Below are 22,273 nucleotides of genomic sequence, written 5' to 3' on the forward strand. Positions count from 1 at the left end.
TGTTTAACTACATCCGTGTACACATTCCAGATTTTGCTGACATCTCACGCCCCCTTGTACATTTAATGAAGGGGGGCTTGCCAGGTAGCGCTAAGATTGAGTGGTCAACAGAAGCTGATGAAGCATTCATGTTGTTGAAACAGGCTATGGCTTCCTCCCCTGTGTTAGCACACCCTGACCCTGACCAGCCTTTCCACTTGTGGGCATATCCATCTAATACCCAATACTCATCAATCTTATGCCAACTGTCAGCCCGACACCAAAAGCCTTACAGACCCATAGGGTATTTCTCTTGCAAAACACCTCCTGCTCTCCAAGGGCAGCCTACATGCATACAAACTCTTGATTGTTTTGATTGGGCTCTTAAAGCATCTGAGCCATACACAGGTTTTGGCACAGTGGTCTTGCATACGCAGCACCGTTTTGTCAAACTGTTGGGTGAAAGCACCATTCAAACCATTTCACCACAACGAAGGGGTAGATGGGAAACAAGTCTGTTTGACCCACGCGTCTCTATAACCACTGACGATGCCCTGCTATTTAAAAATGCACTAACCCCCACTGATGGTGAGCAACATGACTGTGATCACGAAATGCTAGACAATGCAGAGATCTTTGTGGGAACGGAGCCCATTCCAGACGGCCGAGCTGTGTTTGTTGATGGCAGTTCATTCATGAGAGATGGTGAGAGATTGACTGGATGGGCTGCTGTGGGGGATGGAAAAGTTTTGCGGGCGGGAAAGCTCTACAAAGGGGGAGCCCAGGTGGCAGAACTCGTTGCTGTAACAAATGCCTTGCAACTCGCTTTACATTCTAATGTGCCTGTCAATATCTTCACAGACAGCGCTTACGCATACCATTCCACTCACACTTGGGGTCCTGTATGGAAAAGCCGTAACTTCACAACTGCGGCTGGAGCCCCCATTGCTCATAAAGCTGAGATTATCACACTCTCTGAAACACTGACCCACTTAACACCTTCTAAGTGTTCTGTCATTAAAATCACAGGACACAGTGAACAAACAAAGGACGCCCTGGCTCAAGGTAATGATCTTGCGGACAAAGCTGCTAAAAAAGCAGCAGAACAGACAGGACACTCAAGAGGTGTCATGGGAGATAAGTCAACGCAACACATAGCTGCATTTTCTTGCACAGAACTTATCAGTTTGCAAGATTTACAAAAAGCGTATCCCACTACTAATGACTATTTTGATAAAATGATGACTACAGAATGTGCTTTTTCAAAAACAGGCTTATGGATAATGGACGAAAAGGTGGTGATGCCAACTCCACTCGTACCAATACTACTACGAGACTACCACCAATTGGCCCACACAGGGGTGTCCACCACATGTTCTTTGGTGAAGGTACACTGGTATGTTTTTGACTTAGTGACTGAAATGGAACAGGTTGTAAAAACTTGTATCCACTGTGCCAAGACAGCACCATATACTCACAAAAACAAAATCATTATGGGACATGATGAAAGACCAACTAGACCATTTACCCATTTACAAATAGATTTTGTGGGACCACTGCCCAAGTCTGAGGGATATGAATACTTGCTTGTGTGTATTGACAGATTTAGTCGGTGGGTGGAAGGATTTCCATGCCGGAGAGCTACTGCAGATGCTGTGGCAAAGGCTTTATACACACATATCTTGCCCCGATGGGGATTTCCTCTCCAGATAGACAGTGACCAAGGCTCACATTTTACAGGACGAGTGTTGAAAACCATTTTGAAAAATATGGGAATACACCAAAAACTACATATTCCTTACCGACCTCAAAGCTCAGGGTATGTTGAAAGTCATAACAGAGTTCTCAAATCAGGCCTAAAAGCCCGATTAGAACAACACGGAGGGAAATGGACAGCACATTTGCCTGTTGTGTTACTAATGCAGCATAACACACCCAACAGAACGACAGGGCTTAGCCCGGCTGAACTCCTTTTTGGGAGAAATCTGATTCTACCAAATGACCCTATACTTACTGATGAAGTTGGTCTGGACAGTCACAGAGTAGCCTTAGAGGCCTACTGCCAGACCCTTTCTAAAGTATTACGTGACAAACAATTATTGGCAAGAATTAGACAAGATAAAAAAGATCACACGGAAGTTGCCACAGGGCGCAGGATGTATCAAGAAGGACAAAAGGTAATGCTAAAAAAATTTGGCACCCAAGCGCCACTGCAGTCTGCAATGGAAGGGACCTTATGTGTTAATTATGTTAACAGAAACTTCGTGCTTCCTGTCATTAGGAAATGGTCGACATCGTTGGGCTCATTTATCACAAATTAAACCTTTTGCATAAGATTAATTGTTTTGTTAAGATCTCTTTCAGAATCAAAACAGCTGACGGTCACCTGGAGGTTCTTCCTCCGGACCTCACACTTCGAAAGACAAAACTGATACAACTCGCCACGTTGTCGAAAGGGGGTGGAGCACGACCGTTTGAAACCAAGACAGCGCTAATTCAATCACCATCAACTCCATCGACACCTTTCAACTCTACGGGACCTCTGCAATTTCTGGAATAATTGCCACACCCTCCCAACGAGCCTGGATATTAACACTTCAATCAAACGGAATACTATAGCAGAAGCAAATCTTGCGACGGGCATAATAAACCCCAAAACGCAAGATTTCCAAGGTTCAGGAAGTCGACCCTGTCCCTTTGTAGCATAGGAAAACACACACACGCACACACACTCAACATTGTGGGAAGGATCCTACAGAGAACGGCCGCATCACAACAACGCTAAAAAGACTGTACCAGCTACATTTCCACATTCCTGTTACATGTTCATGTTATACTTGGTATCCAGAAAAGGAAAATTCGTCAAAATGTTGTTAATCCATGTTATAATGTTGTCTGTCGTGACTAAACTAGCCTCCCAGCACCCATATTGCCTTCCATCAACCCTCAGGATAGTGAGAACCTGGCTCTGGTAATGTCTAAAAATGTAGCGTTAAAAATGAACAAATCAGACTGCTATGTTTGTCATCTGATGCCTGTAGACGGACGTGGATGGCCAATGCTTGCTACCCCTTATGGGATGGACGATTGGTTATCTTTTAAAAATTGTGCTCGAAAAAATTTACTGAGACAGTAGATATGGGTGCAATCGCAGCGGTGGGAAATTTCTCTTGGAGCCCTATATGTTCAAACAAAAGTCTTCGTCTGGATTTAGTAACTGATAGACCTAGTATGGTACGAGCTGTTAGTGCTAGTAAAGCTTTAGAATTGCTTTGCAGACATAACAAAACCTTGCCATGTCAGTGGACTCGAGACAAGATTCGATTAACTGAATGGACACATAGATACCACCTAGACTACAAAGGGAACGATTACTTTGGCGTGTTCATCTATAACACACCAACCGGACCTTGGCAATGCGATTGGCAAACACAGGAAGCTATTAAACCCACAGGGGAACGTGACGTTCAGCTCATTAGCCAAAAGTGTGGGGGAAAATGCGTTTAATCCTAGCCAAACTGTGTGTCCGAAGAGCGGAACGACCCGTGTTGTGGTACCCATGCCTGCAGTCACAGTGAATTCGCTAGTCTGCCTGTCTTTTCTAGGAACCGAACAAAAGCTCGGAACTTCACATTGCAAATCATACGGTAACTGTCAGAGTAACAAGCACACCCCTTGTGGCACCTAAGTGGTCTGCTTTTGCATGCGGCAAGTCTTGCGTACACTTGTCATTCCAGTTAATGCCTCAGGGATATGTTATCTAGCTCATTTGATCCCTCCTTCACGTGTAGTAGACAAAATCACTATTCACGATATTCTCCAATCTCAAAACGTCCACACACCACCATCGTAAGCGAGAGGTCGGAGAGGTAGAACAGTGGATTGGGGTTATTCTCGCTCCCTGGGTATAAGAAATTTACAAAAAGACGCAGCAGCCATTAGGCAAGCTTTTGAACAGACATCTAATCAAACCCTCAAAACGATTCAGGCTATACAAACGGAATTAACAGCCATCGCGAATTAGGCACTACAAAAATCGTATGGCTTTAGATCTCCTGTTCGCTTCACAGGGTGTACTTGTAAAATAATTGGCAAAGAATGCTGTATTTATATATCTGATGCGACCAGTTTCCGTCGACGATTTGGACCAAATTGTGGAAACAAGCCAACAAAACATCCATGCAAATCAGGGGACTACTTTCCAATTCATTTCAAACAGGGTGTTGGAGAACTTTATGAATTCTCTGGGAGGCTGGACTCGTTACATTTTTCTGTCTTTAGGAGCAATTGCCATCATAATAATGGCCGTCTTTGCCCTCATGTATTGTTGCTGTTATTGCTCGCCTATGATCTGTCATCTCATGCATCAATCTCCAAAGCCTGCACGTACACAGCAGGAGAGTTTAGAAATACGTTTCTGAAAAACTTGATAAGACGATTGTGTAATCCGAGTTATTTCATTTTGTTTGAGTTCATCTTCATGTATAGCTAATTTTGTTCTGTGTTCCCACTGTTTGTAACTTCATGTTTCCGAATGGCTACCCTGTACTGTACATGTAATTATTTCTCTGCTTACATTTGTCGGCTCTCGCGGCTGGAGAGGGCGGTCATTTTGATTTGACGTCGGTAAGGAATTTCCCCTTAAAAACATCAGGGGGGCCCACCAAAAATTGGCAAACAGGTGTGAGGCACCCTGATGAGAAAAAGGTTTCGCCTTACCTCGCGAGAGAATGCGCACCTTTTGGGAGAAAGAGAGAGAGAGAAGAAAAAACTGACTGTGTTCACCCAAAACTTAAGCAAGCGTTTACTCTGATCTTAAAAACAAAGATTTATGTCCAAGACCTTAAGTCTTGAAAAGGGGGAATGAAGGGACCGACATTTGATAGTTAGTTTAATAAATATATTCCATAGTCAATAATTCAATATATCTGACCTAGTGGTCATTTTAGTGTTCTTTGGATTTCATGAGTTGTAAAAACTTCTCATGTGTATTCTGTTCCTGGCCTACATGAGGTGTGAGAAGCCCTCACAGCTTCCCCCCCTGACTAGAGACATATAATAATTAGCATTTAGGGATCCACCCCCCCTGGCATGCACACAGCTTAAATTCTGTGCTTTCCCAAAAGACACTCAGTGAAGGAGATTTAGGTGGAACACACAGTGAAATCTAACTCTCTCTTTCCTCCTCTGGTGCGCACCACTGAAAGAATAAACCTGGATTTGGTTTTTCATCACAATCTGACTGAGTCTCCGATACATTTGGGATATAGAAATAATTCCTATCAGATCCTCCATCAAGAAATTTAGCTCATAAACGGTATTTACAAGAGAAAAAGGATCCATGTTGCCTAGCACCAAAGTGGATTTTGGGGTTCATATGCTGCGAACAGACTTGAGGGCGGGACTTGTGCAGTGTTACCCCCGATAGATTTCTTTCATTTGTGGTCCATCGTAAGAATAAACCCTTGAATAGAGAATGAATTGGTTCTATTGTTCGTCACAACCAGATACATAAATATCTCCTTCTCAGGCTTTCTTCCCCTCCATTTTCTTTATTTACATGCACAATAAAAAACGTCAATAAAAAAAAGAAAACAAGTAGAATTTGATTATGCACACAATAGAAACAAATTTCCCTTATTGGGGTTTATTTACAGTATTATATAGCTACGCCTGCAGACTTGTTTAACAATAACCACAATTATTGAAGATGCTGCTTGCCAGTGCACAGTTGTGGCTGGATCAGTATGCTATTGTGGAATACATAACAAAATCCAGAAAAGAACCAATTTGGTCTTACAGAACTGCACAAATGATTTTGACTAGGAGGAGGACATGGAAAATGTGCCCTCCCACGCATACAGAAAACACCCACAACTTTCATTGTGTTGAACATTTAACAAGATTGTGTTGATAGCACAACAAGAGCAACATTATGTTCATCAGTACCATTATGATCACATAGAATGGTGTAATTTTCAAAGACGCCTGGATTTTTTATTGTTAGGTGTTTAAAATGAAACATAATTGGCCATGCCTTACACAGTGAAACACCTTTGATATATATTCAAACATCCTCTTGTAATAGGTGATAAGGGATTCATTTAACAGAAATAATAAAAGAAACTCACTGTGTTGGTCAAATTGGTGCATTTGAAAAGTTTGTTTGCAAAAACAGATATCTGCCATTTTTATGTATTTTCATGTTTTTCTATTGTCAATTTGTAAATACATTTGTATTTGAAAAAGCAGTTTGATTGATATTACCTGAAAAGCAAAATAAATAAGAAAATAGAGATATCTGATTTTGCTCTTTAAAATACTAATAGAGATTGTACACAATAAGGCTTTGTAAACTGCAACAAAATCAAGACACTTGGAATTATCTCAGTCTGAACCCCCGGAACAAAATGCGTATCTCACAGAGGGGCCCAGTCATTCTGTCAATCCAAACACCTTTAAAGGAAAGTCTATTCGAATGGGTCAATATTTCCTCTGTGAGGGTGCGGCAAATGCAAAAACAAGCTCCCTGTCACAGAGGGTGATTTATCGCTGGTGTACTAAATAAATGAGAAAAGACAAAGGCACCTGGAGTAACACACACACACACACACACACACACACAAAACACACACTTACACGTGCACACTCCTTTTCTTCATCCGAATTTACAACTGGTGGCCCTCTGACACAACAACAACATAAATCTTCTAAGGCACACACACACACACACACACAGGCAGAGTACACAGCTCTACTTTAAAAGAGTACTCTAGGGTGTTCTCCCACGTCTGTGGTTCAGCACAGCATGTTCTAGTGGAATGTCACCCGTATGAAGAGACGCACAAGAAATGCCCATTTTCACACATTTCCTCAACCTCAGTGAACAATCATATACTGGTCATATACTGGTCATATACTGACACTGGTCATATACTGGCAGAAGTTTTCATGACAAATGAGTTTGGCCAATATGACAGTGAAATGTACTGCTATGATGAGTAACTGATTGGAAAGCTCTCATAGTTTGTGATTCTGTGACAAACACTGTTTTGACGTGCAACAGTTTGATAGACGCCATCACAATTAGCAGTACCGGTGACATGGTGCTTTTATATCATTAAACATTAGGATTATGAAACGTTATGTTGAAGTTCATGTCTTTTTTGGGGCACACGATAATTTCCTCCATGCCTGGGCAAGCTAAATATTTTTGGAATGGGGAGTAGGTTGCAGAGACAGAAATAACAGGAAGTAAATATTTGATCAAGGTTATGAAAACTACTTTGATTGACATTACATTTTATGAAAACTGTCCTAAAAAAGTGAATAAATCTTCAGGTACGATCTTTGTGTGACAAGACATCTGTAATCAGTCTCTTGCCCAAAATATCACTATGTCTGTCAGTATGTTCAGCAGCTGCATCCATGATGGGTAACATTGCTAGTATGTCGCTAAATAAACCATTTCTGATAAATGGTTTCACACAAATGAGCCAGTTTTGAGCCAAATGAGTGCTTGCCAGTTTTCCTTCCATCATTAATCCAGCAGGTGTCATGGACAGCCATAGCTCACCCATGGCTGTACAGGTGTCCAGTCAGGGACCGATTGTGAGACAGCATTAGCAATCAACATGAAGTGTAGAAATGGATGAATAACATTAGGTGGGCCTACAGGTCCCTCAGTGAACAAATTGTTATTTTAATATCCTGTTTTACTTTAAAAATGCTCACTTTTAAAGTCTGGTTAAACAAGAATGTTAACTAGATGTAGAGACTGCACGGTTCATCTCTCTCTAAAAGAGTTTACTCCGCATTTTGCCATTTGTTAGGTTGATCTGGAAATATAAATCCAGGATTTCAGTCTGTTAATGAGTCACTCTTATATTAATTAGCCTTAGTGTTTTGCCTATGCCCTGTCGACTAACCAGAAGGAGCAGTCACTGAGTGATGATACCTTTATCAGTGCTGTCTGACGCCTGAATATATCACACACCACACCAAAAAAAATACATTCACCACCGTTTCCTAAACAGCATCCAATAACAGCCTGGACCTGGAGAAGCTCCACCACCACCCCCATTTTCCTTCAGCTGTAAATGGGGGCAAATTCTGGCCCCGGCTGCCCTGGCAGAGAACGCCCCCACCCCCCTCTGTTCCACCCCCCACCTCCCTAACACGCTCGGCAGTGTCTGTCCTCAAATCTTCCTCCATGCGGCACGGGCATGCATGACCCTGATGTTAGCCACATTAGGATAATGACCATAAACACATTGTTTATGCTGGAAGCGGGATGATGCGCCCCGAGGATGTCTGTTCCAAAACACCATCAGAGAGAGAATGGCACAAAGCCAGTTTCACTGCCCACCCCAACAACACTCCTCTCACAACAAACACACTCTCTCTCTCTCTCTCTCTCTCTGTTCTCTTTCTCTCGTAGCCTATCTGTGTGTTTGTGTTTCTCACACAAACACATAGATACATATATTCTCTCTCTCTCTTTCTCTCTAACTCTATCACACACACACACACACACACACACACACACACACACACACACACACAGTGTGTTTCTCTCTTCACATATCTTTCTTCTGTCTCTGTCTCCATTCCTCTCTTCCTCTCTCAACTCTCTGTGTCGCTCGCTCAAGTCTCCATACAAGGCCAGAGAAAGGAAGGAGTTATCGGCCATGCAAATTTAATGCAGTTTTTATTGCAGGAGGATGAGGTCCTGAATATTGAAACATAAGTTAATGTTTAATGCAAATGAGGAAGGAAAGAAATGCGAGGAGGATGGATGGGACACAGGGTCGGGTATGACTGTTGGACTGTGTGTGTGTGTGTGTGTGTGTGTGTGTGTGTGTGTTTGTGTGTGTGTGTGTGTGTGTGTGTGTGTTTGTGTGTGTGTGTGTGTGTGTGTTTGGGGGTCGGGTATGACTGTTGGACTGTTGGAGAAGGATGGATGGGACACAGGGTCGGGTATGACTGTTGGACTGTTGGAGGAGGATAGATGGGACACAGGGTCGGGTATGACTGTTGGACTGTTGGTCGCACCACACCAAGGGCAGGATTATCCAGCCTCTTGACTTCAGGAAGGAAGTGGATTGGCACCCAGGCTGCCTTGGAGCAACTCTCCAGACAGTGCTGTCGGGAGTCTGGGCTGCCAGCGAGCTTAGAGCGAACCAGTGTCGCTGTGAAGTGATTATTCGCACAGTGTCAAAGGAAGAGCGTTAAAAATGTTCCATTTCTTTTAATTACATGGACCGAAATTGTGACCCAGCAGCCTAGACTGTGAGGGCCACGTGGGTTATGATTATGCCACCTCCTGTTGTGATCAAGGTAGATCAAGCAGGTGTTATATGAACTAAAAAAAGAACTTGTTAAAAGTGTGTTGTTCAAAGGCTTTGTGTGCAGCTGCTTTAAAATGCTGCTGAAAATGAATTTTCAACACCTCAGCGTTCGCTTTGAACTCCATATCAAAGTTATACACAACTACGAACTGTTTTTATTTAAATGAGTCCGATTTGGTAAGATGCAAGTAAACATTTAGCAAGAACAAAATCATTTAAATGTAACCAGAATGCACTCTATCAGTTCTGAACATGCAGCCTGATTAAACACAGATAACTTTTTTTGCTTCATAAGCTGGTAACGACTACGAGCTTTTGATCAGGGCGATGCCTACCGCATTACTTACAATGAGATTCAAATATTGCCTGATTTTTATTCTGTGTATGCAAGGCATACCGTTTTAGGACACTATTTGCATACAGTTGTTGACAGTCAAAGACACAATATCAGAAGGAGGACTTGAGCATGACGGTGCTCCGTATTGCAGTAAACAGATACACATCTTTTTAAAAAAAGAGATGAAATATGCCACTGGGTAGCATTTAAGCACTTAAGGAGGTTGTCAGTTCACAACCACAAGAGACAAAGCATCCTGTGGAGAATGAGGGGCCGGTGACTTAATCAGCTATCTGTGAGATCTGCACTTCATGGTATTTACAGTACATACTAAATGTCAATCCTGGGAACATATTAAATCATATCTGTGACCGTGACTATTCAGGACCTAGGGTTTAAAGGATCAAACGAGCTGTTATAACAACACTCACGTGTTTCTCTGCTGATAAGATGACCTGTTCTGTCTCTATGACCTTTTGAGTCTCAGAAGATGTACTTCAAAGTGTAGTGCACAGCTACAAATCGCAGAACATCATCAAATATAGTCACGGGTTTGTCTACTAATAACACACCAACACCTGATTATGATTGGATTCTAAAGGAATATATGCAACTAATATCAGCATTATATTTAAGCAGCAGATGCGATTTCAGGTCTTTGCAGTGAAACACCTGGAGACTGTTGTGTTTGTGTGGGGACAGGAGAGAGAGAAGCACGGAGTCCCTCCAGAGAAGCCATTCAAGAGTAAGACAGCTGTCTCCACAAGGGGCGTACACTCACATGACAGTCGCCTACAGGACGAATGCCGGAATATCCGTAAGTGTGTATTTGACCGAGATTCCTAGTCCTTTCTTGTCAGACGTCTTCCTTTTTTTAACATATTTCCACATAATTGGTTTCCCCGTGGACAGATAATAACCCCATGTGGCGAGTCTGTGTGGCTAATCGCAGCATTATCCCTATTACATTGACACAAGACGAGCCTTTCAACTGGCAGACGCTAATAGTCATGGTTTTGATGGCTCTGAGGCCAGTGACGAGCGGTTTAGATGGTTGGTTACAAAACATTACAGCACAGCACAGCTGTGTAGAATGCAGAGGCAGTACTTAATGGCGGAGAAGAATGTCAGAAAGTGTCCACCTCTTAGAGGGTGAAACTAAATGTGTGTGCTGTATGTACTAATATGGTTCTCCCAGTTTAACATTGATTGCTGACCATAGCCCCAGTTTCTCATCTTCTACAACATCTGGTACGGAAGTGCCTTCTGTCTTTTCCGTTGGCTCATCATGGATAGTCAACAAACGTCTCGGTTACTTACGTAACCTCGGTTCCTTAAGCAGGAACCAGATATAACAGTATGGTACATGACGTCAGTCATGGCTACAAATCGAAGCATTTATCTATTCACGCCTGAAAGGCCGCGAGATCTGTCAGCGCGCGCTCCTGGCCCCGCCTGCCAGGAGTACTATAATATCATTACGCGCCCTCAGATCTGCCTTGGAAAGAAACTGAGCAAGACAATCAATCCAAGGTAACACTGTACACGCCAACTTTGTTATATCTGGTTCCTGCTTAAGGAACCGAGGTTACGTAAGTAACCGAGACGTTCCTTATCGCAGTTCACTGCGATATAACAGTATGGGACCCTATACATTCCCGCGTGATAATACAGTGGCAGCCAATTACACACACCAGCTCTACTGAAGCCTTTGCCCTCATAGAGGTTCATACGGCCGCTGGCGGTGAACATATTAACAGGGCAACCTTTGTCATAGGCGGCAAGGATCGCGATCCTGCGCCTGTAGGAAACCACCCTGGAGTGTTTCATGTGCAACAAACATGTAGACACCGATGAACACACTTATCATATACATCGTTCTCAGGTCAGGGGATTCAGAGATCGCTTGCCTGCAGAACACCATGAATTTAACAGGGCCACCTGCCGCACGGTATTATGGGGCGACTATGCCAGCACGTTACAATATAATAGGAAATAGTTGTTTTCTGCAAGCTAGTTCACTTGTGTAAAGTAACGTCATGTTTAGTCCTCCGGTTGCCATGGATACTACAACCAAACTCCACTCAGATCTCAGACTCAGACAAAATGAAGTCAAACTAAACAACACAATCGCCATTAACGTATACCATGAAGGAAACAATTCAAATGTTGTGTACTATCATAGACCTTCTGCTAGTTTGTTAAGTTTGACTAGCTAGCGAAGTTAGGTTAGCGACAAGTGGAGGCATTCATTCTTCAGCAAAGTCGGCAACCGGGGGACTAAACATGGGTTTACTTTACACGAGTGAACTAGCTTGCAGAAAACAACTATTTCGTATTATATCAAAAGTAAGTTTTCTTGCTGTACCAGTTAACAGAAACACCACAGCGGTATTCATTGTAAAAGCTGCTACTTTAGCTCATTCAGAAAGCTAGTCAACAGCTCCCTCATCTAGCTCTGACAACTTTTTTTCTAACAAAGTTCTGCTGAGAATGACGGCATTTGGTTTGACAAAGTTTTTTGTGAGGATGACGCCGTTTGGTTTGACAAGGTTTTTATGAGGATGACGGCGTTTGGTTTGACAAAGTTTTGTGTGAGGATGACAGCGTTTGGTTCGACAAAGTTTTGTGTGAGGATGACGGCGTTTGGTTTGACAAAGTTTTGTGTGAGGATGACGCCGTTTGGTTTGACAAAGTTTTGTGTGAGGATGACGGCGTTTGGTTTGACAAAGTTTTGTGTGAGGATGACACCGTTTGGTTTGACAACGTTTTGTGTGAGGATGACGGCGTTTGGTTTGACAAAGTTTTGTGTGAGGATGACGGTGTTTGGTTTGACAAAGTTTTGTGTGAGGATGACGCCGTTTGGTTTGACAAAGTTTTGTGTGAGGATGACGCCGTTTGGTTTGACAACGTTTTGTGTGAGGATGACGGCGTTTGGTTTGACAAAGTTTTATGTGAGGATGACGCCGTTTGGCTTGACAAAGTTTTGTGTGAGGATGACAGAGGTTTTTCTGAGACTGAAGCCGTTTCAGCTGAGTCTGACTACTTTTGGTCTGAGACCTGACGCCTTTTCGTTTGAGTCTGACACTTGAGTCTGAGATCTGAGGATGTCCTAATATGAACACCGTACCTGGGATGTTTCATGTGCAACATAACATGTAGACACTAATGAACACACTTATCATATATATCGTTCTCAGGCCAAGGGATTCAGAGATCGCTTGCCCGCAGAACGCTATGAAGAAAACTAGGTTCAGCCACATCTAACATATAGAATCTAATGAAAGTGTGGCGAGAACTCCAGCTTGCAGCTTTGCAAATATCTTCCACTGAGACGCCCTTTAGTAAGGCCCAGGAAGACGAGACCCCCCGCGTAGAGTGCGCATGCAACTTCTCCGGGGGATCTAAAGACAAGCTCTCATAAGACAACACGATAGCCTCTACTATCCAACGGGAGAGGCTCGGTTTTGATAGAGGTCTGCCTTTTGGCGTGCACCGAAGCACACGAATAGCTGATCTGACAGTCTGAAAGCTCTAGTGCGCTCTGCGTAACAGCGGAGAGCACGCAATGGACAGAGTTTATTCAAATGTTCCTCTGACGCAAAAGGAGGAGGCGAGAAAACTGCTAATTCAATCACCTGATTGCGGAATGGGGTTACCACCACTTTAGGTGTGTAAGCAGCATTAGGTCGCATAACCACTCTGTCACCAGCGATCGAGAACTGAAGGCACGATGGACTGACTGACAGGGCTTGCATGTCACCAACGCGTTTTGCTGACGTTAACGCCAGCAGCAGCGCAGTCTTTAAAGAGACAAACTTTATGTCCACTGTCTCCAGGGGCTCGAACGGAGGCCCTGTGAGAGCACGTAACACCACTAGCAGATCCCAAGAGGGTATGAGGTGTCTCTCTGGCACCCTGAGCCGTCTCACGCCATAAAGCGTGACGCTAGCGGGTGACTGCCAGGAGAACTGCCATTAATGCCTGCGTGGCAGGCTGAAATGGCAGCCATGTACACTTTGAGAGTAGAAGCCGCCTTCCCCTCATCAAACAACTGCTGTAGGAATTCTAGAATAACGCCCAGCGCGCAGTTAATGGGGTCGTGCTGACGCGCTAGCACACCACCGCTCAAAACTGCGCCACTTCAGCGTATACAGAGCCCGTGTTGATACAGCTCGGGCACTCTGTATTGTAGCCACCACCGCGTCCGACAAGCCTGACGCTATGAGCCTGCACCTTTCAGGTGCCAGGCTCTGAGACGCCACCACTCCGGATGGGGGTGCCACACTGTCCTGTGCGCCTGCGTTAGGAGGTCTCTCCGTAGAGGCAGCTCCCAAGGCTGCTGCACTGACATATTGACCAGATCTGCCGCCCACGGCTGATTGGGCCAGTGGGGGGCTATCAATATCAATTCCCTGCCCTCGTCCGCAATCCTGCACAGCACCTGCTGGAGGAGCGGGATCGGGGGAAAAGCATATAGGGGTAGAGCTGGCCACTGGTGGCCCAGCACGTCTATGCCTAGTGGGGGATCGTCGACCCCTAGCGAGAACCAGCGCGGGCAGCAGGTGTTCTGCCTGTTCGCGAACAGGTCCACCTGCGCCTTGAAAAAACGCACCCAGATCTGACCTATCACTTGTGGGTGAAGGCACCAGTCTGCTGCTCGAGGATCGCCCCTCGATAACAGGTCCGCACCGTAGTTGAGGTGACCTGGTATATGAACTGCCCTGAGGGACAGGACGTGCCTCGCTGCCCACAGGAGCAGGCGAGTCGCCCAATGGTGTAATGACGGGGAGCGCACTCCGCCCTAGCGATTTATATACGCCAAGGTCGCAGTGTTGTCCGTCCTCACCAGTACATGCTGACCACTCAGCCTGGGCAGAAAGTGTTGTAGAGCTAGGACTACTTTTCTCTGTTTATAACAAAGCCCAGTCGATACAGGTGCGCCACCCCTAGATGGCCATCCTGCACTGCTGCAGCCTTTTTTAACACACGTAGATCTAATATTGGCCGATAATTCCTGTCTCTTTTGGGTACGAGGAAGTAACGGCTGTAGAAGCCTGCATTTCCCTCCTTGGGAGGGACTCTGCTTATAGCCTTCTTTCTGAGCAGGGAGATTATCTCTTCCCGTAGGAAGTGAGACTGTTCTCGCTGCCCCACAGACTGTATCACTCTGCTGAATGGCGGAGGGGAACGGGCGAATTGCAGCACGTAACCCCTTGTGATCGTCTTTAGCACCCATGGTGACACTGCGCATGCGCGCCAACTCTCCTCACAACCAGGGAGGTTGTGCTTTGAGTTGAATTTGTCAGGGACTAACCCGCTCATGGTCAATGAGTCTAAGCCTAGATCTACACCCACTCCGCCTAGGGAGGGAGACGAGATCTGGGGCTGCCCCCTCATGTTTTTGAAAAAAAATGTGGGGGTGCGATTGCACTGTGTGCATCGCGGGGGGAATTGCACAAGCATGCCTGGGCACTGCGCCATCTGGGACAGGAGTTAGGACATATGATTGTGGTGCTTGTGAAAACCTGCTTACCGTGCTGGACATGATTTCCACATGTGAGCGACGGGCTGATTTCTGTGGAGGCGGTGTGGACTCCACCGCTCCCCCCTGCATGACGAGTGGCTGACTGTCACGGTCAGGAAGCCTGAGGTCTCCCTCTGCCTCGCCCGCGGCGAGCAGAGTGCTGCCGCGGAGCCTGGGCTGCGTCCTGGGCAGGGCGCGCAGCTGGTCGCTGTGCTGCAGGCTGCGCTGGAGGGCGGAAGGGGTGTCTCTGCCAGCCTCGCCCGGTGGACACCTTTGCTGGAGGCGCTGGCGAGCGGAACCCGCTTCTCTTCTGGCCCGGTGCGGGTGTGGTGTGTCCTGAGGAGGACGTCTCACCCGTGCCACTAGAGCGAGGCATCCAAGCCTGGAATACCTCTCTGCTCTTCTGCTGTTCTTCGAACTTGGCAGCCATTGTGACCACTGCTTCCCCGAAGGCGCCCTGGACAGAGACCGGGGCGTCGAGGAGTGGTGCTTTTTCTCTGTCTGACAGCCTAGCCAGTGATAGCCACAGAGACCTCTGGGTAGCCACCGCGGCACCCATCACCCTCCCAGTGCCTGTGACGTGCACCGAGTTAGTCTGAGCGACAGATCCGTCGCGCGACGGAGTTCTGCCACAGACGGGTGATCTTCCCCCAGCGACAAGGCAAGCTCAGTCAGGAGCTTTGCCTGGTAGCGCTGTAGCAATGCAGCCGTATTGGTCGTGCAGGCAGCCTGCCCTGCAGCCAAGTAGGACTTCTCTGCCAGCTGAGCCTGGTGTCTGCCCACCCGCGTGGGCAGGAGAGGCTTCTGGCCGAGACGCATCGTGGGGGATGCGGGCGAGAGGTAGCCCGCTACTGCATCCTCCACCTGAGGAAAGGAGAGGTAGCCCCTCTCCTTAGCCATGTGGAGCTGCATGTAGGGCGCGAACCCCGGCACCGGGGCTCGGCCCGAGTAGGGTATCGCCCATGTCGCCTGCAGTTCCTCGTGCACCTCCTCGAAAAAGGGGATGCAGCTGGGAACTGACGCGGCGGAGCCAGCATAAAACTGCCCGTCCAGCAGCGAGGACCGCACACTGGGAGGGGGAGGGAGAGGGAGCCCGAGGCAGCTAGCTGCTCTCAGCGCAACCTCGTGGAGTTGCTGGCCCAGGAGCCGAGACGAGGTAGGAGGTGTCTCCACCCGCATCCTGATGTCATGGCTCGTCTGCATTGCTTCAGCGATTGAGCTGTGCCCATCGGAGAAGTCTAGCAGACTATCATCATCCAGGCTGATGTCCAGCTCGAGTTCAGGCTGGACACCGCTTGGCTGAAGCTCCTCAGCCTCGCTGCCCGCAGCTCCAGGGCTGACAGGCGGCGGAGACGGGGAGAGACCCGGGAGCAGAGCTGCCGCTGCAAGGCGACTGCTCACGCTCACCAAGTCCAAGGCTGAAGACGCACTCATTCCTACGGGGGCGTCAGCCCCGGATGGAACCAGTGCAGTCTCCTCGGCGTCCTTGCGCTTCCAGAACGCAAGGCGCCTGGTAGCCTTAGCTAGCGGGAGGCTAGCACAGATGGAACAGACAGGGGCTTTGCCCGAAAGCGCGCCCTCCACGTGGTCCCTGCCTAGGCAGGTCACGCACCGACGGTGGCGGTCGCCCTTGGGACGGACGTGACCGCAGTCGGGGTAGTGTCTGGCCATCTTTCAATCTGAAAGTAGAGAAGAATGTTAAAACACAAGCACACTATCTGCAACGAACACGTTGTTAGCAAGCTAGCAGGCTAGTCAGAGACTACTTTCAAAATGAAGTTAAGCCAATGAATTTCGTAGCGCCCTGAGCTAGTGAGGGTTAAGGAACCCGGATAACTCACCAACCCGTAGAGAGCGAAAAGCGCACAAAACTCTTTTGACTGTGGTAGAGCGTTTGAGATATGCTCGGAGATGTTCACTCCGTCTTGCGAAGTTTCAAAAGAGGCAGATCTGAGGGCGCGTAATGATATTATAGTATTCCTGGCAGGCAGGGCCAGGAGCGCGCGCTGACAGATCTCGCGGCCTTTCAGGCGTGAATAGATAAATGCTTCGATTTGTAGCCATGACTGACGTCATGTACCATACTGTTATATCGCAGTGAACTGCGATAAGGAACCATCATCGCAAAAAGAACGACAGGGGGCACTGCAACCACTTTTACAAGAGCACTGCACCTGCACGGGATCAGGACAGACATGGCAGAGTTGTAGCAGTGTCAGCGCTGGGAGCGCTGGGAGCGCTGGGAGCAGAAGTGGGTGGAATATAGAAACTTTGCCATGCTGTGTGATTGAGCAAACACACCAAAAAGTGGAGAAAACTGTAACGTGGTTGGAAACCCATAACCCATAGGGCCAAATTAACACATATTTAACGGATACTACATTCATGTATGCAACATGACACATTAATGCAATATGCTAATGCCTTAAATCCTACTTTAGTTTGATGACCTGGTATGTCACTAAACTATGTGCTGACCTTCTGTGGACAGCAAGGAGCTCAGATAGGGTTATATTTAAAGTTTTACATTAGGGTATAAGAAATAGCTGGTTTGACTGTGGGTGGGAGCGATTATGTAGTAATGTCATTTTGGCATGTGTACACTAATTAAGCAATATAGTACGAGTGCGAGTGGGGTAGGTAAGGGATATTCCCACGGGTGTTGTTGCCTGCGCCACTCGGCCGGCCCACTCGCACGAGTACTATATTGCTTTTATAAAACAATTTTATAGTCAACCAATTAACATTTAAACACAAAGTTATTGATTACATTTTTTTTATTTTGCCATTGTTTCTCCGCAACAAAAAAATAGTTCCATTGTCAACGTCTTTTGGAATTATAAGAACTTTGAATTAACGGTTGTCGCTTAATTTGCTTAATCGCGGAGTGATTTATTATTAGCTGTGAAAAGTCAGAGTTGGGATATCATGGGGTATTCCAACTCATGGAACGTCTCTCGTCCAATCAGAAACAGCTAAATAATTCGATAGAACCCAATTGTTTTATAATCCAACATATTGTGATGGTGGTGTTACTCAATATAGTGCTCATGGTCCAAACACGAAGGTCCAGTGGTGCTCTTGTAAAGACTGGCTGTAAAACACTGAGTGTAAATTGAACTGGAACTTGTCTATGACAAATGCCCACTGTGTTGAGTGCCTAATAAAAAAAGGAATGTTCTAAGAGCAACATACAGTACATGTCTCACCATAATACTGTGGTGTGACAGTCCGTGACTGAAACTTTTATTTGAACCATGTCCTTAAACACACCCTGTCTTCTCTCTCTCTCGTCAAGTCTTTTGTGGAAACAAGAGTGGACGCTGTGATTGATGTTCATTTCATACAAACATTAATTTTCCATTTTCTAGTTTTCCATGCACATAGTGGTTGGTCATTAATAATATTGTGTTCAGTGATTGATTGCCATCTGCCAAACATTTTTACATCACTGTACAAAACTCCAAAAGTGCCTTTACAATACTTCCAAACCCTTAGAAGAAGATTACACTTTAAAAAAAATAAAAAATCAAGTTAGATTATTAACAAAGAGTGGATAATTGAAGATGTAAAAAAATCCATTTGCATCAAACTGCATAAGGTACCATTTTTTGCCAAGCTAAAAAAAATTCTTGAAAGTGCAACATATTTTACATGTAATCCTCATTATCCTCAGTTACAGCATGCCACAAGGCATGAATGTTTGACCATAGAGCCAAACCCCCGAAGCCAACCTGCCTTAATTATCTGTGACATTTTCACGGTTTCCTGGACAATCAGCGAGTAATCTCAAGGTTTATGCGGGGCAAAATGACTATTTTAAGGCTCCTAATGTCAGACAGTGGTGTTCATTACAGTGATCAGATGTGAAGGCCTCTGGCCTGGATATGTAGCCTGTGATTCAAGGAAAGAACCAGGGCTTGTGCATATTGCATCAGGGTTCTTACACCCAGTTGCAACACCTTTGGAGTTATTTTCTGTCTCCTTGCGCCAAATAATTACATTGCCTGTGTATGCAATAGGCAGACAACAAGTCCTGTCCCAAATAGAAATACGGCACAGCGCTGCAAAATATGACCGCTGCATGAAGTGAGAGAATGAGGAAGAATGAAATAATATTTTCCATTTTTAGAAAAGTGTGTTGTCTTGAACGATCACATTTCTGACAACAATAGACTAAAAAAAGTTTTTTTATGACTTATTAGTGGAAATTTAAGGAACTATAGTTTGTGGATGTTGTGGCTATACACTGATAGGGTGTGAAGCCATACCTCTGAGTTATGTCCTGCGGTTTTGCAACCTGTCTAGTGTTATATAAGGATGAGTGTGACTTTAGAACTGATATATTCTTCTGCTAAATGTAATCATTTTGTGAGATTTACATGTATTCATAAGAAACAATTTGAGCTTCATTGTATAAACGTCATTGGCATTTACCTACAAGGTTAAAAAATATGCAAGCACATACTAGGCATTTGCAACAGAGTCAATGTAATCAGATCAGTTGTACCACACTGGCAGTCTGGTCGACTGAAGCTCAGATTGACATAGATGTGAATTAAATCTATCCAATTAACATGGAAAACAGCACTGCTGGGGCTGTGCATTGTACGTTGTATATGACACATGAAAACCAGTCACCAGGGAGAGGCTCCTGGGCTAACAGTCAACATCTAACTGAAATCCCAGGTTTGATATCGACACACTGGGTGGAAATGTGGACGAAAGAAAGTTTTCCACCCCCTTCCTTGGTGAATTGGAGGTATGGGAATATTTTGCTTTCACGTTGCTTTTAACTACCTGTCTTTTTGTTGTTGTTGTTGTTTGTGCCTCATCTGAGCTGCATAAAAGAAATCGCCCAGTGACCCATCGCCCATCCACTTCTGTTTATTTTGAGTAGGCAGTCATCACCGAAGACACCAAAGTGGGGTTGCACACAAAGGGTTTCTATTTTAAGCTATTGTCATTTTAATTTATATAAGGGAGTAATCTCACTAATGTTGCCAGTGCACTGAGTCTCAGTGGGAGTCCACTGCTACAAAAGACTTCAGCGCATCCTGGGTTTGGGAATTATCCCTCTTCATACCATGCCTCTGTTCTCTAACACATAGAGGTGTTAGCTGCATAACCAAACATAATCAACAGAACATGTTCAAGCCACAGGATGCCTTTTTCAGTGCATTCATGATGACTGTGTTATTGAATAAAACCAAATTTGTCCCCTTTATTTCATGACTTTAACCATTCAGGTAGGATATTATTACTTCTAACTGTTCTGGCAGACGGGCAAACTTATGTCTTGATTTTGGGACGTACTGACTGACAGGCTGGCTACTTGACTAATGTATTGATTACCCCAATTTAGTGAATGAGTGACTGAATGAGTGAGTTTATCTGTAAGGCAGTGAGTGAATGCGTAAGTAAGTGAATGAGTGCCCATTTTTTTTACAAGAAGTATGGCTTTACCTTTACATTTCCATGCAATTCAGAATTCTTATACCTATTCTCTCACCATGACAGGTCAATGAAGTGGCTTACTAGTGAACTGTGTGAAATGAACCTGTGCCCCGCAAGAGTGCAAGTCTAAATTACACCTCTCAATAGGAACTCCATATGATTTTGCATGAAACTGAGGATTAATTCGGTGAAATCACTCCAATCCGCAGGAGTGATCGCCCACGTGTCATTGTGCAGGGACCTGGTTATCGCGTGGACAGCTGTAGTGTTTTCCAGTCCTAATGTCAGTGTCATTAGGCGCACGTGGGCGTGAAGTCTCCATACATAATGCATGAGGAGATGATGAATGCCCACATCCCACTGAAGGGACTCCTCCTCTAACCTCCACCCCCCCCCCCCCCCCCCCCCCACACACACACCCACACACACACTTTGGCCCCCTGTGTCCATCCTTCTCCATATCCTTTATACCCCCACTAGCCCCCCCCCCCCCCCCCCCCAACCCAATGCCACAGGGCTCTTCACTGACAGTTGCGATCTGGAGCGGACTGAAGCAGAACTTGGATGTGGAAGAAGAAATTAAGCAGCGTGATGCTCATTCATTATTAATGTGTAGCCAGTCACCTGTCATTCCCCTGACTGAGAACAGTGACTCACTCCCACACACACGCAGACACAGACGGCTAAACCCCTCGCCGTATGCTGCGTTGACGTAACAGACTGGGACTCGGGAGCAGGGAATCCAGCTTGCCTGCTCTGATGTGATCACCCAGACGCCTGTTTGATGTGAACCACAAAGACTCCGGTTCAGACTTGGACTTGCGTGTCATTATGTGTTCAGTCCCATGTCTCTTTCTCTTTTGCTCTCTCTGTTTCTCCCTTTTTCTCAGTTTTTTTCCCCCTTCCTTTTATGCAACACACTCAGGCAGGAGAATGGGGGTGGCGATGATGCCATTACGCTGCATGTGTGAATGCCTGTGTGATGCATGGTGTATCGCCTTTGAAGGGAAGCATATGATATCCTGGCTGGGGGTGCGAGTGGGTGGGGGTAGGAGGAGACGTGTAAGTGAAATATGCATGACACTGAAGGACATTTTGAGTGCACTCGCTTGTTGATGACATGTCCACAGCACACAGGTTACAGGCAAGTGTGCGGTTGCGTGTGTGTGTGTGTGTGTGTGTGTCAGCTTGTGTGTTTGTGAGTATGCTTGTCTGTGTGTGTATCTCTGTAAAGATGTACAGTGTATGAAAACGTGTTAACACACCTTCCATGTACAATTCATGTTTATAATCATAACCTGTCAACTCCCCTAGATAAATTGCATCCTGGGTTTACATGCAGGTTTACATAAAACATGTAAACATGAGCTGGGATTCATATAGACCAGTGGTTCTCAAAGTGGGGGGCGCAAACACTCTCCAGGGGGGGCGCGATGTCACAGACGGAGAAAAAAAAAAAACGCCCGCCGACCTGTCACTGGTTAGTGAAAGCTCCCTCAGTGGCTTGATCCACCAATCAAAACGGAGTCTTTTCATTTGAACGCAAGTTGCATCTAAGCTTCCGAGTATAAAAAAAAAAAAACGCAGGCATGGTAAGCGCTCACCCTGAGACGACACTCTGCA

At 45.6% G+C, this 22,273-nt stretch overlaps 1 protein-coding gene across 1 annotated transcript; it reads left to right on the forward strand.

The window, feature by feature from the left end:
- The first annotated feature begins 593 nt into the window (after positions 1-593).
- On the forward strand, positions 594-2,411 carry LOC116221746 (ribonuclease H-like). The gene is made up of 2 exons (XM_031572867.1): positions 594-1,044; positions 2,344-2,411. The coding sequence occupies exons 1-2, from the start codon at positions 594-596 to the stop codon at positions 2,409-2,411; spliced, it is 519 nt and encodes a 172-aa protein (XP_031428727.1).
- The last annotated feature ends 19,862 nt before the right edge of the window (positions 2,412-22,273 follow it).

The sequence above is a fragment of the Clupea harengus genome, chromosome 9, assembly GCF_900700415.2.
Source record: "Clupea harengus chromosome 9, Ch_v2.0.2, whole genome shotgun sequence".
Taxonomy (NCBI): domain Eukaryota; kingdom Metazoa; phylum Chordata; class Actinopteri; order Clupeiformes; family Clupeidae; genus Clupea; species Clupea harengus.

What these genes read in the sequence shown, in the direction of transcription:
- LOC116221746 (XM_031572867.1), top strand. Translation starts at nt 594, where the DNA reads ATGCTAGACAATGCAGAGATCTTTGTGGGAACGGAGCCCATTCCAGAC. An exon ending in AAAGGACGCCCTGGCTCAAG is followed by an intron (nt 1,045 to 2,343) that starts GTAATGATCTTG and finishes GATCTCTTTCAG; the next exon opens with AATCAAAACAGCTGACGGTC.